The sequence below is a fragment of the Ovis canadensis genome, chromosome 3, assembly GCF_042477335.2.
Source record: "Ovis canadensis isolate MfBH-ARS-UI-01 breed Bighorn chromosome 3, ARS-UI_OviCan_v2, whole genome shotgun sequence".
Taxonomy (NCBI): Eukaryota; Metazoa; Chordata; class Mammalia; order Artiodactyla; family Bovidae; genus Ovis; species Ovis canadensis.
This window is the reverse complement of record NC_091247.1, coordinates 136,791,840-136,806,566: the sequence shown is the minus strand read 5'-3', so window position 1 is coordinate 136,806,566 and position 14,727 is coordinate 136,791,840. Positions and strand designations below refer to the sequence as shown.

The 14,727-nt window shown below is 47.9% G+C and overlaps 1 protein-coding gene across 4 annotated transcripts in view; it reads left to right on the top strand.

The window, feature by feature from the left end:
• Positions 1–473: 473 nt before the first annotated feature.
• The window catches only part of TMCC3 (transmembrane and coiled-coil domain family 3), a 286,569-nt gene continuing 272,315 nt past the window's right edge, over positions 474–14,727 (top strand). The window contains exon 1 of one of the 4 annotated variants that reach the window (XM_069584209.1): positions 474–766. In XM_069584209.1, coding sequence (XP_069440310.1) covers positions 758–766 — 9 coding nt within the window. In that variant the 5' untranslated portion in view covers positions 474–757. The remainder of the gene's footprint in view (positions 767–14,727) is intronic. The other 3 variants (XM_069584213.1, XM_069584205.1, XM_069584207.1) reach the window with 3 other exon arrangements.

Here is a 14,727-nt window from a genome sequence, read left to right as displayed (position 1 = left end):
GGTGGGGGTGGGGAGACTGTTTGTGAAGAGGAAGCTTAGCAAGCAGGGGTTTGCCAGGAAGACCTGTGGGTTCTTCAGCAATGAGGATGCCCTGGCCCTACCGAGCTCGTTCATCTGGACAAAACTAGATCATCTCTGTTCCGTGAGGCTGCCTCAGGTTGATCCGCGGTTTCCCACCCTTAACTCTTCCCCTAGCCCTCCTCCCCCGACAAAGGTTTCTTGATTCCACAAGACAATCGCTGACTCTATTATAGAGGGGATGGGACACTAGTAGGCATCCTCCCGCCCAGCGGGCAGTACAGAAGTACTTTCAAAGTGGGGCGAACTCTCACTTCAGTTCTCCACCAGTCCCTCTTGCTCCTTAAACTGGGTCCCCGCAGGGTCCCCACGTTCAACTCCAGCCGTCTCCCAGCGCTGGGGTGGCCTCGAGGACCGGCTCCTCTCCGGATGGGGCGCGACCTCGAGAAGGAGAAGGGCGCAGCGGCGCGAGGAAGGTGGGGCCGCCGCGACCGGGGACGAAGGCCCCCAGAGCGGGAGGTCCCGGAGCCAGGCACGCGGGAGGGGGCGGGCCCGGGGACCCAGCCGCCGGGAAGCCGCCGCCCCGCCCCGCCCCGGGCCGCGGGTCCGCCGGCTCGCCAGCGGCGGCGCAGGCGTGTGCGGGCGGGGGCAGCGCGGCCCTTCCCGCTGGCCGAGCGGCGCTCCCGCCCCGTCGCCTCGCGCCCGCGCCGCCGAGCCCGGCCAGCACCGTCGCGGCACCATGCGGAGGGTGAGTGTGCCCGCCTCGCTCCCGCGAGCGGCCCGGGAGCGTGAGAGCGCGTCCCTCCCGCCCCGCTCCGGGGCGACTGGGGAGCCGGGCGGGCAGGGCAGAGGGCGGGCGCGGCGCGTCTCGCGGGGCCGCGGCCGCAGCCTGGGCGTGCGGAGGGGGGCGGCGCCCTGCGGCCGGCGTGGGGGTACACGCGGGACCGTGGGGTCCCTCCTCGCCTGAGGGCAGCGGGCTCATCGGTTGCCGGCGGCCGCGGGGACACGTCGAGAGCTGTGTCAGCGCCTCCCCGAGGCCGAGGTGGGCTCTTCCCCGCACCCTGCGCCCCCCGTTTTGGGGAGAGCCCCTTTCCCCGCGTTCCCCAAGCCGGCTCGGCTCGCCGCTGCGTTCTGAGCTCGGCGCCTCGCTCGCTCCTCGGGAGCCTCGTAAACTTTGCCGGCAGGCGCGGTTCGGACTCCTCTGGCGCACACGCAGGGAGCGGCGGGCCCGGGCCGACCCGTGCAAGTGACAGCGCCGCGGCGGGTGCGTGCGTTTGGAGGAGGTAGTGGTGCCCAGTCTTCTCCAGAATTGCGCTCGCTTATGGCGTTTGGAAGTCGCGGAGGAGTGAGTGTAAACTCTAGTCGCTCCCGCTAGCCAGGCGCTGCCCACCGACGGGAACCCGCGCGGAGTCCCGGAGGCCGGCTCCCAGCACCTGCGTCGGGGCTGGGGGCGCCCTCGACAGCGGCTCCTTCCCCAAACCGCGAGTGTGAGGGTCTTGCTCACACCGTTCCCCCTCCACCAGAGCTCCTGGGGCGGGGGGGGGGCGGGGGGGGCGGGGGTGGGGTGGGGTGGTGGACTCCAATCCACAGGCTGAACTGCAGGGTTTATTCCACCCCAAGGAAGAGTCTGATGCTAGTTGTCCGCCCTGCGAAGCACGCTCACATGTCCTGCGCAGTTTGATCTTGCCTGTGTGCGGGAGCTGATTAACATGGAAGTGTTGGTGATTGACATGAAGTGTCGGTGATTGACATGAAAGTACTGGTGATTTTCTGAGTTATCAGTCCCCGTATGCCGTTTGGATCTTAATCTTGGGGACCAGGCTGCTTTAATCAAATGCAGGATCTCGGCACTTACAGAGTAAAAGAGAGAGGAGAGAAAATTCAAGGAGATCCAGGTAGATACCGTGACATTTCCCCAGACCTCCTAAAGGCCAACCCTCATGACAATTTGTGTGCCAGAGCAGAGTGTTTTCTGAAGAGACAAGGTTGAGAGAGGAAATGGGAAAAACAGAGTAATTATCACCAGAGCTTGTGAATTTCTCTGGGTTGGAGTTTGGGGTTGCCTTGTGACAAGGTGTGTGTGTGTGTGTTCAGTTCAGTCAGTCCTTTCTGACTCTTTGAGAGTGAGGCTGGCTGCTCTGTCCATGGGATTTTCCAGACAAGGATACTGAAGTGGGTTGCCATTTCCTCCTCCAGGGGATCTTCCTGACCCAGGGATCAAACCCGCTTTCTCTTGCCTGTGTCTCCTCTGTCGGGAGGCAGATTCTTTACCACTTGAGCCGCCTGGGAAGCCCTATGTGTGTGCTTATTAATTTGGTCACCTGTGACCCTTTCAAAGATTTCTTCCTCTCAGGGGCTAGGGTGTTTCAAAGGGAACTCTGGCCTGTCCTTTAGCAAGTTGAAGTCTTATTTTGGTGGGGGGTGGGTGATATTTAGAGTGAGTTTATGTAGAGCAAGTGTGAATTGGCCTCAGCTGCCTCTGGGAAGTCTATTAGTGAGCTGACATGGAAATTTACCTGGCTTGCCTCTGGAGTGAGTCCAAACCTGCTCAGGTGTTTCTGGGGAGAACAGGATTCCAGCGGGGCTGGCCAGCTAGTTTGACACACCTGGCATCAGAAGAGCAGCAGAAATGGAAACTGGCGGGGTTACTTGTTTAAAGTCCAATTCAGTAACCTCCTTTTACCTTGAGTGCCACTAGGGTTATGAAGGAAAGCAACTGAGATGGGGTCTGTAGGACTAGGTAAGGTGTGTTAGATGGAGAATCTAGATTTGAGGATGGAGGGCATTGACCCAAGTATTTTGAAATGAGATTTGCATACTACCTTCTTTAGGATGAAAGAGGTGAATGCTTGCTAGAATGGCAGATTTCTGGGCCCCGCCTCAGTCATTTTACAAGAGAACTTTTAGGACTGGAGCTCAGCAATCTGCATTTAAACACCCACCACCACTTTACTATAAAGTAGTGAAAAGTGTTAGTGTCTTTAGTGCCACTCAGTCGTGTCTGACTCTTTGTGACCCCAGGAACTGTAGCCCTCCAGCCTCTTCTCTCCATGACATTCTCCAGGCAAGAATACTGGAGTGGGTAGCCATTCCCTTCTCCAGGGAGTTGAACCCAGGTCTCCTGCATTGCAGGGAGACTCTTTACCATCTGAGCCACCAGGGAACCACCACCATAAGGCATATGTATTAAACACTTACTGTGTCTGGGCACTGTTCTGAGCTCTAGGAGTAGAGAGGGCAGATGATAGCTAGAAACCTTGTTTTCCTGGAGGCTACATTCTGGTTGAGAAATTAGATGATACAGAAGTAAACAAATATTCAAATACTTTTACATAGTGATGAGTGCTATGAAGAAAATAATTCAGGATAATGGAATTGTTGCCAGCCGAAGCTTGTACCGCCGATAAAGCACAGGCCAGTAAAAGTAAGAGATGAGTTGTTGAGGCAAGGAATGGCGACTTCATTTGGAAAGCCAGCAGACTGAGAAGATGGTGGACTACTGTCCCCAAAAAACCATCTTACCTAAGTTAGAATTCCAGCTGCTTTTATACTACTAAAAAACGGGAGGGAGTGTGGCTGATTGTTGCAAACTCCTTGGTGCCAGAATCGCTTGTACTTGCAGCTGTCCAGGAGGGTCTGGTCACAGTGTTCCCATAAATCTTCAACAAGACTAAGGTTATTCTCTGTTTTCCAAATTTTTGTCTCTATATGGATGGGAAATGTTATACTTTTAAAGGTCAGAGCCTTGGGAATGGGCTGTCCCGTGTGTTTCAGGCTATAGGCAATGTTTTTTTACAAATGGATGGAGAATCTCTATGACTTAAGCTCAGGCAATAGAGCTCAAAGGAATAGCTAAAGGAATAGGTCATTATGGAGTTGGGTTTGTTCTGTTACAGAATGGAAAGTGAATCCGGGAGTGAAACCGTTTTAATTTGGGTGGGCAGGGAAGATGTTTCTAAGGAGTCGACATTTGAACTGTGAGTTACACGGGAAAGGAAGTCAGCTATGCGAAGTTTTGAGGAAAGTGCTATAGCCTGAGGAACATCAAATGCAAAGGCCCTGAGATAGGAGCAGGCATGGCCTGTGTGAAAAACAGAGAGAAGATACCAGAATTGAAGCAGAGTGGGGTGTGTAAGGGGTGAGGAGATGGAATGAAGAAATTTGGTAAGAAATCTGGATTTAGGCCTAAATGCAGAGGGATGTTCTTTTTTTCCCCCCCCCACTTTATTAAGCTTTTCATTTTATATTGGAGTATAGTTGATTATCAATGTTGTGCTAGTTTGAGATGAACAGTGAAGGGACTCAGCCATGCATATACATGTATCCATTCTCCTCCAAACTTCCTTCCCATCCAGGCTGCCACGTAACATTGAGCAGAGTTCCCTGTGCTACACAGTAGGTCCCTGTTGGTTAGAGGAATGCTTGTTAGAGAATTTTAACGAGAGGAGGAGAATGACGGGGTCTGCTTTACTTGTTTGAAGATTAGTTTGGCCATGTGTGTAGAATGGATTATGGGATGGGAATGGGCGTGGCAGAGGGAGACCACCTTTGAGTGGAGGAGTGATGGAGCCGGGGGAGGTATTCTGGAGGTAAAGTCAGCTGAAGTTGCTGATGTGGGAGGAAGGAAGGGATAGGAATCCTCATGTACATTTAAGGTTGCTAACTGTGCGAATGTGTGTATGTGAGAGCGAGAGAGAGGGAGAGAAAAGGTGGCTGGGCCTTGGTTAAAATGCCCCAGTGGTAATGAAAATAGTGAGCATTCAGTGAACATTTACTGTGGTGCACGTATGAGCAAGAGCCCTGTGAAATAGTAACTCGTTACCATTCTGCAGATGCAGTCACAGCTCGGGAACGTTGAGCATGTTGCTCTAGGCCACCCAGCTAAGTGTTGGAGCTGGGGCTGGACCTGGGCTTGCCTGACCCCAAAACCCTGCTCGCGCCAGTCTACTCTGCTGCCCGCAAACTGCCTGCTCCTGTCTCGGACTTTTTCTGGTCCTGAAGAGATAATTTTGCTGTCAGGAAGATGCATGTGGTGACCGTTTAGCCATTGTAGATCAGTAAACGCAGAGGGAGGGAAGACATTCTATTACCATGGAAAGCAGTGACTGTTTTCCCTGGTGTTCTTGATTGAAAGGGAAGGTGCATGAGGGTGTTCAGAATGGCAGCACAAAAGATGCCCAGTAACTGGGTTTCTGCAGGGAGAAGCTGGCATGGTGCATAAACCACTCTGCAGGTGCTTTGAACCTCAGATGACCTCTAGAGAACCCACCTGCTCGATTCTTCTTTCACCTCTTCATGTAGCTGGTTAACATGTTGTTCTCTATTTTGCATCCAAAATGAGCTCCTTCCTATGAGAGCCAAGGGTTTCAAGAGTTACTTTAAAAACTTATTTGTATTCGGTGGAGAATAGATACATGTATGTGTATGGCTGGGTCCCTTTGCTGTTCACCGAAAACTATGACAACGTTGTTAATTGGCTATACCCCAATACAAAATAGAAAGTTTATTTTTAAAAATTATTTTAATTGGAAGCTAATTACTTTACAATATTGTAGTGATTTTTGCCATACATTGACATGAATCAGCCATGGGTGTACATGTGTTCCCCATCCTGAGCGCCCTTCCCATGTCCCTCCCCATCCCATCCCTCTGGGTCATCCCAGTGCACCAGCCCTGAGCACCCTGTCTCATGCATCAAACCTGGACTGGCGATCTGTTTAACATATGATAAAATACGTGTTTCATTGCTATTCTCTCAGATCATCCCACTCTCGCCTTCTCCCACAGAGTCCAAAAGACTGTTCTATACATCTGTGTCTTTTTTGCTGTCTCGCATATAGGGTTATCATTATCATAAAAAAAATAGAAAGTTTAAAGTTTGGAGTAGTCGGGAGTGGTGGAAGAAGGAGGAGGCAGCAGTGAATCACTTATAAATAACTTTGAAGCAGGACCCGGAGCCTAAATTCCAGGAGGATAATGGTCATCCACAGCCAAGAAGGAAAGACCTGAGACATGGAATCAGCGATTGCAGCCCTTCATCCACAGCCAAGAAGGAAAGACCTGAGACATGGAATCAGCGATTGCAGCCCTTCAGTGTGAGTCAGCAGGCCCCAAGAAAGGAGAATGCCTGCCACCTGGCCTTTATTTGTCTGCAGCCACTCCAACCACTCCCTGTGGTGAGTTCAGTTCAGTCGCTCAGTCCTGTCCAACTATTTGGGACTCCATGGACTGCAGCACGCCAAGTCTTCCTGTCCATCACCAACTCCCAGAGTTTACTCAAACTCATGTCCATTGACTCAGTATGCCATCCAGCTATCTCATCCTCTGTTGTCCCCTTCTCCTCCTGCCCTCAATCTTTCCCAGCATCACAGTCTTTTCCAGTGAGTCAGCTCTTCATATCAGGTGGCCAAAGTATTGGAGTTTCAACTTCAGCATCAGTCCTTCCAATGAATATTCAGGGCTGATCTCCTTTAGGATGGACTGGTTGGATCTTCTTGCAGTCCAAGAGACTCTCAAGAGTCTTCTCCAACACCACAGTTCAAAAGCGTCAATTCTTTGGTGCTCAGCTCCTGTGGACAGAGGAGCCTGGTGGGCTACAGTCCACGGGGTCACAAAGAGTCGGACATGACTGAGCAACTTCACTCGCTCACTCACTCACTCAGCTTTCTTTGTAGTCCAACTCTCATATCCAAACATGACTACTGGAAAAACCAGAGCTTAGACTAGATGGACCTTTGTTGACAAAGTAATGTCTCTGCTTTTTAATATTCTGTGTAGGTTAGTCATAACTTTTCTTCCAAGGAATAAGCATCTTTTAATTTCATGGCTGCAGTTATCATCTGCAGTGATTTTGGAACCCAAGAAAATAAAGTCTGTCACTGTTTCCATTGTTTCCCCATCTATTTCCCATGAAGGGATGGGACCAGATGCCATGATCTTAGTTTTCTGAATGTTGAATTTTAAGCCAACTTTTTCACTTGTCTCTTTCGCTTTCATCAAGAGGCTTTTTAGTTCCTCTTCACTTTTCGCTGTAAGGGTGGTGTTATCTGCATATCTGAGGTTCTTGATGTTTCTCCTGACAGTCTTGATTCCAGCTTGTGCTTCTTCCAGCCCAGCATTTCTCATGATGTACTCTGCATATAAGTTAAATAAGCAGGTTGATAATACAGCGTTGACATACTCCTTTCCCTATTAGGAACCAATCTGTTCCATGTCCAGTTCTAACTGTTGCTTCCTGACCTGCATACAGATTTCTCAAGAGGCAGGTCAGGTGGTCTGGTATTCCCATCTCTTTCAGAATTTTCCAGTGTTTGTTGTGGTCCACACAGTCAAAGGCTTTGACATAGTCAATAAAGCAGAAATAGATGTTTTTCTGGAATTCTCTTGCTTTTTCCATGATCCAGCAGATGTTGGCAATTTGATCTCTGGTTCCTCTGCCTTTTCTAAAACCAGCTTGAACATCAGGAAGTTCATGGTTCACATAACACTGAAACCTGACTTGGAGAATTTTGAGCATTACTTTGCTAGCGTGTGAGATGAGTGCAATTGTGCGGTAGTTTGAGCATTCTTTGGCATTGCCTTTCTTTGGGATTGGAATGAAAACTGACCTTTTCTAGTCCTGTGGCCACTGCTGAGTTTTCCAAATTTGCTGGCATATTGACTGCAGCACTTTCACAACATCATCCTTCAGGATTTGAAATAGCTCAACTGGAATTCCATCACCTCCACTAGCTTTGTTTGTAGTGATGCTTCCTAGGGCCCACTTGACTTCACATTCCAGGATGTTTGGCTCTAGGTGAGAGTGATCACACCATCGTGATTATCTGGGTTGTGAAGATCTTTTTTGTACAGTTCTTTTGTGTATTCTTGCCACCTCTTCTTTTCTTCTGCTTCTGTTAGGTCCATACCATTTCTGTCCTTTATTGAGCCCATCTTGGTATGAAATGTTCCCTTGGTATCTCTAATTTTCTTGAAGGGATCTCTAGTCTTTCCCATTGTATTGTTTTCCTCTATTTATTTGCATTGATCATGTAGGAAAGCTTTCTTGTCTCTCTTTGCTGTTCTTTGGAACTCTGCTTTCAAATGGGTATGTCTTCCCTTTTCTTCTTTGCTTTTTGCTTCTCTTCTTTTCACAGCTATTTGTAAGGTCTCCTCAGACAGCCATTTCGCTTTTTTGCATTTCTTTTTTTGGGGGATGGTCTTGATCCCTGTCTCCTGTACAATGTCATGAACCTTCGTCCATAGTTCTTCAGGGACTCTATCAGATCTAGTCCCTTGAGACTATTTCTCACTTCCATTGTATAAATGTAAGGGGTTTGATTTAGGTCATACCTGAATGGTCTAGTGGCTTTCCCTCCTTTCTTCAATTTAAGTCTGAATTTGACAATAAGGAGTTCATGATCTGAGCCACAGTCAGCTCCCAGTCTTGTTTTTGCTGACTGTATAGAGCTTTTCCATCTTTGGCTGCAAAGAATATAATCAGTCTGATTTCAGTATTGGACCATCTGGTGATCTCCTCATATAGAGTCTTCTCTTATGTTGTTGGAAGAGGTATTTGCTATGACCAGTGTGTTCTCTTGGCAAAACTCTATTAATTAGCCGTTGCCCTGCTTCATTCTGTGCTCCAAGGCCAAATTTGCCTGTTGCTCCAGGTGTTTCTTGACTTGCTACTTTTGCATTCCAGTCCCCTATAATGAAAAGGACATCTTTTTTGGGTTTTAGTTCTAGAAGGTCTTGTAGGTCTTCATAGAACTGTTCAACCTCAGCTTCTTCAGCATTACTGGTCGGGGCATGGACTTGGATTACTGTGATATTGAATGGTTTGCCTTGGAAACAAACAGAGATCATTCTGTCGTTTTTTGAGATTGCATCCAAGTACTGCATTTCGGACTCTTTTGTTGACCATGATGGCTACTCCATTTCTTCCAAGGGATTCTTGCCCACGGTAGTAGATATAATGGTCATCTGACTTAAATTCACCCATTTTAGTCCATTTTAGATTGTTGAGTCCTAAAATGTCAACATTCACTCTTGCCATCTCCTGTTTGACCACTTCCAATTTGCCTTAATTCATGGACCTGACATTCCAGGTTCCTATACAATATTGCTCTTTACAGCATCGGATCTTGCTTCTATCACCAGTCACATCCACACCTGGATATTGTTTTTGCTTTGGCTCCATACCTTCATTCTTTCTGCAGTTATTTCTCCACTGATCTCCAGTAGCGTGTTGGGCACCTACTGACCTGGGGAGTTCCTCTTTCAGTATCCTATCATTTTGCCTTTTCATACTGTTCATGGGGTTCTCAAGGCAAGAATACTGAAGTGGTTTGCCATTTCCCTCTCCAGTGGACCACATTCTGTCAGACCTCTCCACCATGACCCGCCCGTCTTGGCTGACCCTACATGGTATATCTCATAGTTTCATTGAGTTAGACAAGGCTGTGGTCCATGTGGTCAGATTGGTTAGTTTTCTGATTGTGGTTTTCAGTCTGTCTGCCCTCTGATGGAAAAGGATAAGAGTGCTCCTAATTCTGCACATCTGTAACTAAGTTTGTTTTTCTGCCCTCTAACTCTACAGGAGCTACACTTCACTTGACTCTATGCTAAATACATCCCCTATCTGGTGTTTACAACACTCTTCCGCTTGTAGTTACATGTCAGAAAGAAGGCCTCAGAGCCACCAAACTGCCGGGTGCAGTTACTGGGTTACTGACGCCAGTTTATGACTGTCTTTGAAACAATGCAAGAGGAAGAAATCAAGGTCCTGTCACCTTTTGCTTTCTCATCACAGACTTCTGACTGGGAGCACTGGGAGTATGAGGCAGGCACGTACTGTGTTCCCCTCTCTGCCAGCTGAGAATAAAAACACCATTCTATTTCTCCCCCCCACCCCAAAAAAGTTTAAAGTTTGAAAAAAAAGAGTTAGAAATCAGTTGTGGAAAAATAAAGACAGTGGTAGTTACTACTTATTGGTGGCTTCTTTGTGCCAGGCATGGGTCATCTCCCTTCATGTTTGCAACAGCTTTAAAGTTACAATTAATAAGTGATACATTTACATAAAATTTAAAAGATACGAAGGTTAGAGTGAACTTTGTTCCTCCTACTCTGTTGCTCAACTAGCTGCTTCCCTTCGCTAGAAATGATTGAGGTTAAACCCATTTCTTGTGTACTTTCAGAAATAGTCTCTGCAGAGACACAGCAGATGTCTATTCACACTACCCCCCCCCCCGTTTTTTTTACACACAAATGTAAATGTTAGCATATAATGCTAACATATAAAGGCACTTTTTTTTTCTGTGTACACAAGATTAGTGTTTGTAGAGCTACCTGTTCGTTTTATGGCCTCACATGTTACCTTTATATGGATCTGCTGGAACTGGGTTTTCTAGCCTTGCTACTCAGAGAAGGCAATGGCACCCCACTCCAGTACTCTTGCCTGGAAGATCCCATGGACGGAGGAGCCTGGTGGGCTGCAGTCCATGGAGTTGCTGGGAGTCAGACACGACTGAGCGACTTCACTTTCACTTTTCACTTTCATGCACTGGAGAAGAAAATGGCAACCCACTCCAGCGCTCTTGCCTGGAGAATCCCGGGGACGGGGGAGCCTGGTGGGCTGCTGTCTATGGGGTCGCACAGAGTCGGACACAACTGAAGCGACGCAGCAGCAGCAGCCTTGCTACTATCAGCAGTGCTGAATACTCTTATACATACATGATTTCATATGAGTATGTCTGTGTGATAAATTTCTGGATCAACTGATACAAATGTCTTTACCTTTGTTAGGTGAAGCAGCAGAGTGTTGCGGAGGTATCTATAAATACATAGACACATAAATATAGCACTTATTTATAAGCCAGATTGCCTGGGGTGGACTCAACTGCCATTTAACAGTGTGTGCATGTCACTTACCCTCTCTTTAACTCCCTTGCCTGACTTGTAAAATAGGAATAAGAGTAATGCCTACTTAACACGGTAGTTGTGAAGGTTGTATCAGTTTGTGTTGATTTGTTAAATCATCCCAAAGCTTAGTGACTAAAGACAATAACTGCTTTACTCAGCTCGTGAATCGGTAGGTTGGCTGCGTGGCTCTTCTTGGCTTGGCCGACCCGGCGGAGCTCCACTGAGTTCTCTCCGGCTTTGTGGTCCTGGTGGGCCAGCTGGTAGCTGGAGGATCTAGGGTGGCCTCACTCGTGTCTGGCAGTCAACAAGCGAGTTGGTCTTTGGGGATGTCGTTTAGGGTGGCAGATGTTCATGTGGAGGTCTCAGGGTTCAAAAAAGCAGCAGGAGATGGCAAACCCCAAAGCACAAGCATTTTTCAGATCTCTGCTTATGTCGTATTTGCTGTTGTCCCATTGACCATCAGGTATCCGGCCAGCCTTGGTGTCCATGTGGGAGGGGACTCTCCAAGGACAAGGATACAGTAAGGGGAATCACGGGCCCCGATTTGGCAAACAGTCTGCCACAAAAATTGGATAAGTTAAGAATTGTAAAGTGACTGACTAGTACAGTGCCTGGCATATTTTAAGTGCTGTGTAAGTTTGTTAAATTGAAAAAAAGAAAGAGGTATCACCAAATTGAAGCATTGATGCTTTCAAATTGTGGTGCTAGAGAAGGCTCTTGAGAGTCCCTTGGACAGCAAGGAGATCCAACCAGTCAATCCTAGAGGAAATCACCCCTGAATGTTCATTGGAAGGGCTGATGCTGAAGCTCAAACTCCAGTACTTTGGCCACCTGGTTGGAAGAACTAACTCAGTGGAAAAGAGCCTGATGCTGGGAAAGATTGAGGGCAGGAGGAGAAGGGGTGACAGAGGACAAGATTGGTGACATAGGTTGGATGGCATCACCAACTCAATGGACATGGGTTTGCGCAAACTCTGGGGGATAGTGAAGGACAGGGAGCCTGGCGTGCTGTGGTCCACAGGGTCACAGAGAGTCGGACACAACTTAGTGACTGAACACCACTGCTGATTACCAATCTTCCCTCGCTCTTCAGCTGCATTTGCCGTGTGTGAGTGCTGGCTTCCCATTTCTTCCTGACATTGTAGCAATGTGGTTTATCCGTGAAGAGGTGGGTGTTCTTGTTCCCATTTCACATATAGAAAAAGTGATGCTCAGAGGTGTCAAGTCATTTTTTTCAGATGCTCTGGGCCAGACAACAGTGTAAATCCTTTGTGTGCCTGCCTCTAAACCCCAGCAGCTTGTCCTGATGCTCTGGATAGGGGCACCATTTCTGTGTTTCTGATACTCAGTGCACAGCTCTTCTGCCCACCCTCTCATTTCATGACCCTGATGTCCACTTCACGTTTGGGTCTTACCAAGTGAGAGGGATCTGTGATCCTGTTGCAGCCTTTCACAGTGACTTTAATTTCATCCTGGCACCAGATTCACAGTAAAGTGTCAGCCACAGGAATAGTAGGCTCTGTGCGAAGGGATGATAAAGGGAAACCTGTCACTTTATCGCTTTTAAATTCAGAAAGTAGTTGAGTCTGACCTTATTTTATTTACTCTTTCTCCTTTTCCATTCCCTACATCTTTTTTGCTTCACTTTCTCCTTTTCGAGGCAGGGATCCCATTCCCCAAAGGGCAGCTGTGAAGGTAGGAGACACGATTTCATAATGGTTCGGGACTTGCTCTCTGGAAACAGATGTCCTGAATTCAAATCCAGCTCAGCTATTTACTAGCCATGTGACTTGGATTGGCTCACGTGCATTAACGGATTTTTCTGAAGGCTGAGTAATAATCTGTCCAAAGTGCTCTGCTATTATTATGTAGCAGATGACTTTTGCTTCCGTGTTCTCCATTCTGTTTCACATCCCTGCTCCTTCAAACCTATTCTTCTGCCCCTAGATTTGTCTGACACTTATGGAGCCTTTAGTCCAAGTGCCTTATGTGTAATTAGCTCATTTAATCCTCACAGCAAAGCTCTGAAATAAGTGCCATTTTATCCCCATGTTCAAGTGAGGAAGCTAGAGACGCTGAGCAGCTAAGTAATTTGCCCAGCATACCACAGCCAATAAATGATGTAGCAGGGGTTTTAAACCAGGCATCCTGGCACCAGAGTCTGTGTTCTTAATGTTTCTGCTAATAAAAAAAAAGAATGGGATGGAAGGTTGGGGATTTAAAATTGAGAACTTCTGCTTTAGGTAACGGAGAAGGCAGTGGCAACCCACTCCTGTACTCTTGCCTGGAAAATCCCATGGTTGGAGGAGCCTGGTAGGCCACAGTCCATGGGGTTGCTGAGAGTCGGACACGACTGAGCGACTTCACTTTCACTTTTCACTTTCATGCATTGGAGAAGGAAATGGCAACCCACTCCAGTGTTCTTGCCTGGAGAATCCCAGGGACGGGGGAGCCTTGTGGGCTGCTGTCTCTGGGGTCGCACAGAGTCGGACACGACTGAAGCGACTTAGCAGCAGCAGGTCTAGGTCAACTGCTGGTGAACTCGCAGGCAGCCTCTATCCTTGGCAGCTGTTGAGCATAGCCACCTGAGCCTTAGACCAAAAATCTTTGCGCAAAAAAACATAAATGAATAAACTTTCAGTCCTTTTGCCAAAAACCTTTCCACTTCAGTCGTGGTAATCCTAACAAGATTTCAGGCATTATGTCTCTCTTGTAACTGAGGTGTTGACCTTTGAAAATACATGGAGCTTTTTTTTTTTTAAGGTTTGAGACTCAAGCTGGCTGGTTCTGAGTCTTGCCAGCTCTTGCTTCTTTTGATGGAGTGCTTCTCTGGTGGCAAACAATGCTTGCCAAAGCAGCAGAGGGGATAAAACATAAACACCACAGGTAATTCATGGCTTTCTGAATTTAGAGCCCTGCATATCTTCAAGTTGAAGGAAACAAACTGAGGTGGTTTCGCAAGCGTTGTTTGTACATGGACTGAATGTAATGTGGTAACGCTCATGGAACAGATATCTCAAATGAACCTTCTAATGTGTGCTAGGCATCCGTGGTGAGTGAACGAGCTCTGAGTAGCACTGATCTTGTCAGAGGGCTTGCAGTCTGTCTGAGGAGGTGGTGAAGCAGTTCTGTGAGTGGTGGCATGCTGTTGCAAAGAAGGTGGCGGTGGTTATTCAGTTGTCAGTCATGTCCGACGTTTTGCGACCCCACGGACTGCAGCACACCAGGCTTCCCTGTCCTTCACCAACTCCTGGAGTTTACTCAAACTCATGTCCATTGAATCGGTGATGCTATCCAACCATCTTGTCCTCTGTCCTCCCCTTCTCCTCCTGCCTTCAGTCTTTCCCATCATCAGAATCTTTTCTAATGAGTTGGCTCTTTGCATCAGGTGGCCAAAATTTTGGAGCTTCAGTTTCAGCATCAGTCCTTCCAATGAATATTCAGGACTGATTTCCTTTAGAGTTGACTGGTTGGATCTCCTTGCAGTCCAAGGGACTCTCAAGAGCCTTCTCCAACACCACAGCTAAAAAGCATCAATTCTCTGGCACTTAGCCTTCTTTATGGTCCACCTCTCACATCCATACATGACTACGGGAAAAACCATACCTTTGACTATACAGACCTTTGTTGGCAAGCTAGAAGCTCCTTACTTACTCAGGGCAGGGGTGGAGGGACGGTTCATAAAAGCTTTCAGACAATATGACTGTTGACAGAGACTTGAAGCTTGAGCAGGGCATCCAGGAAAGAGGAGGAGGATTTCGTTCCAGGTGGGATGAACAGCGTGTGCAAGATGGGGAGAGGAGTAGG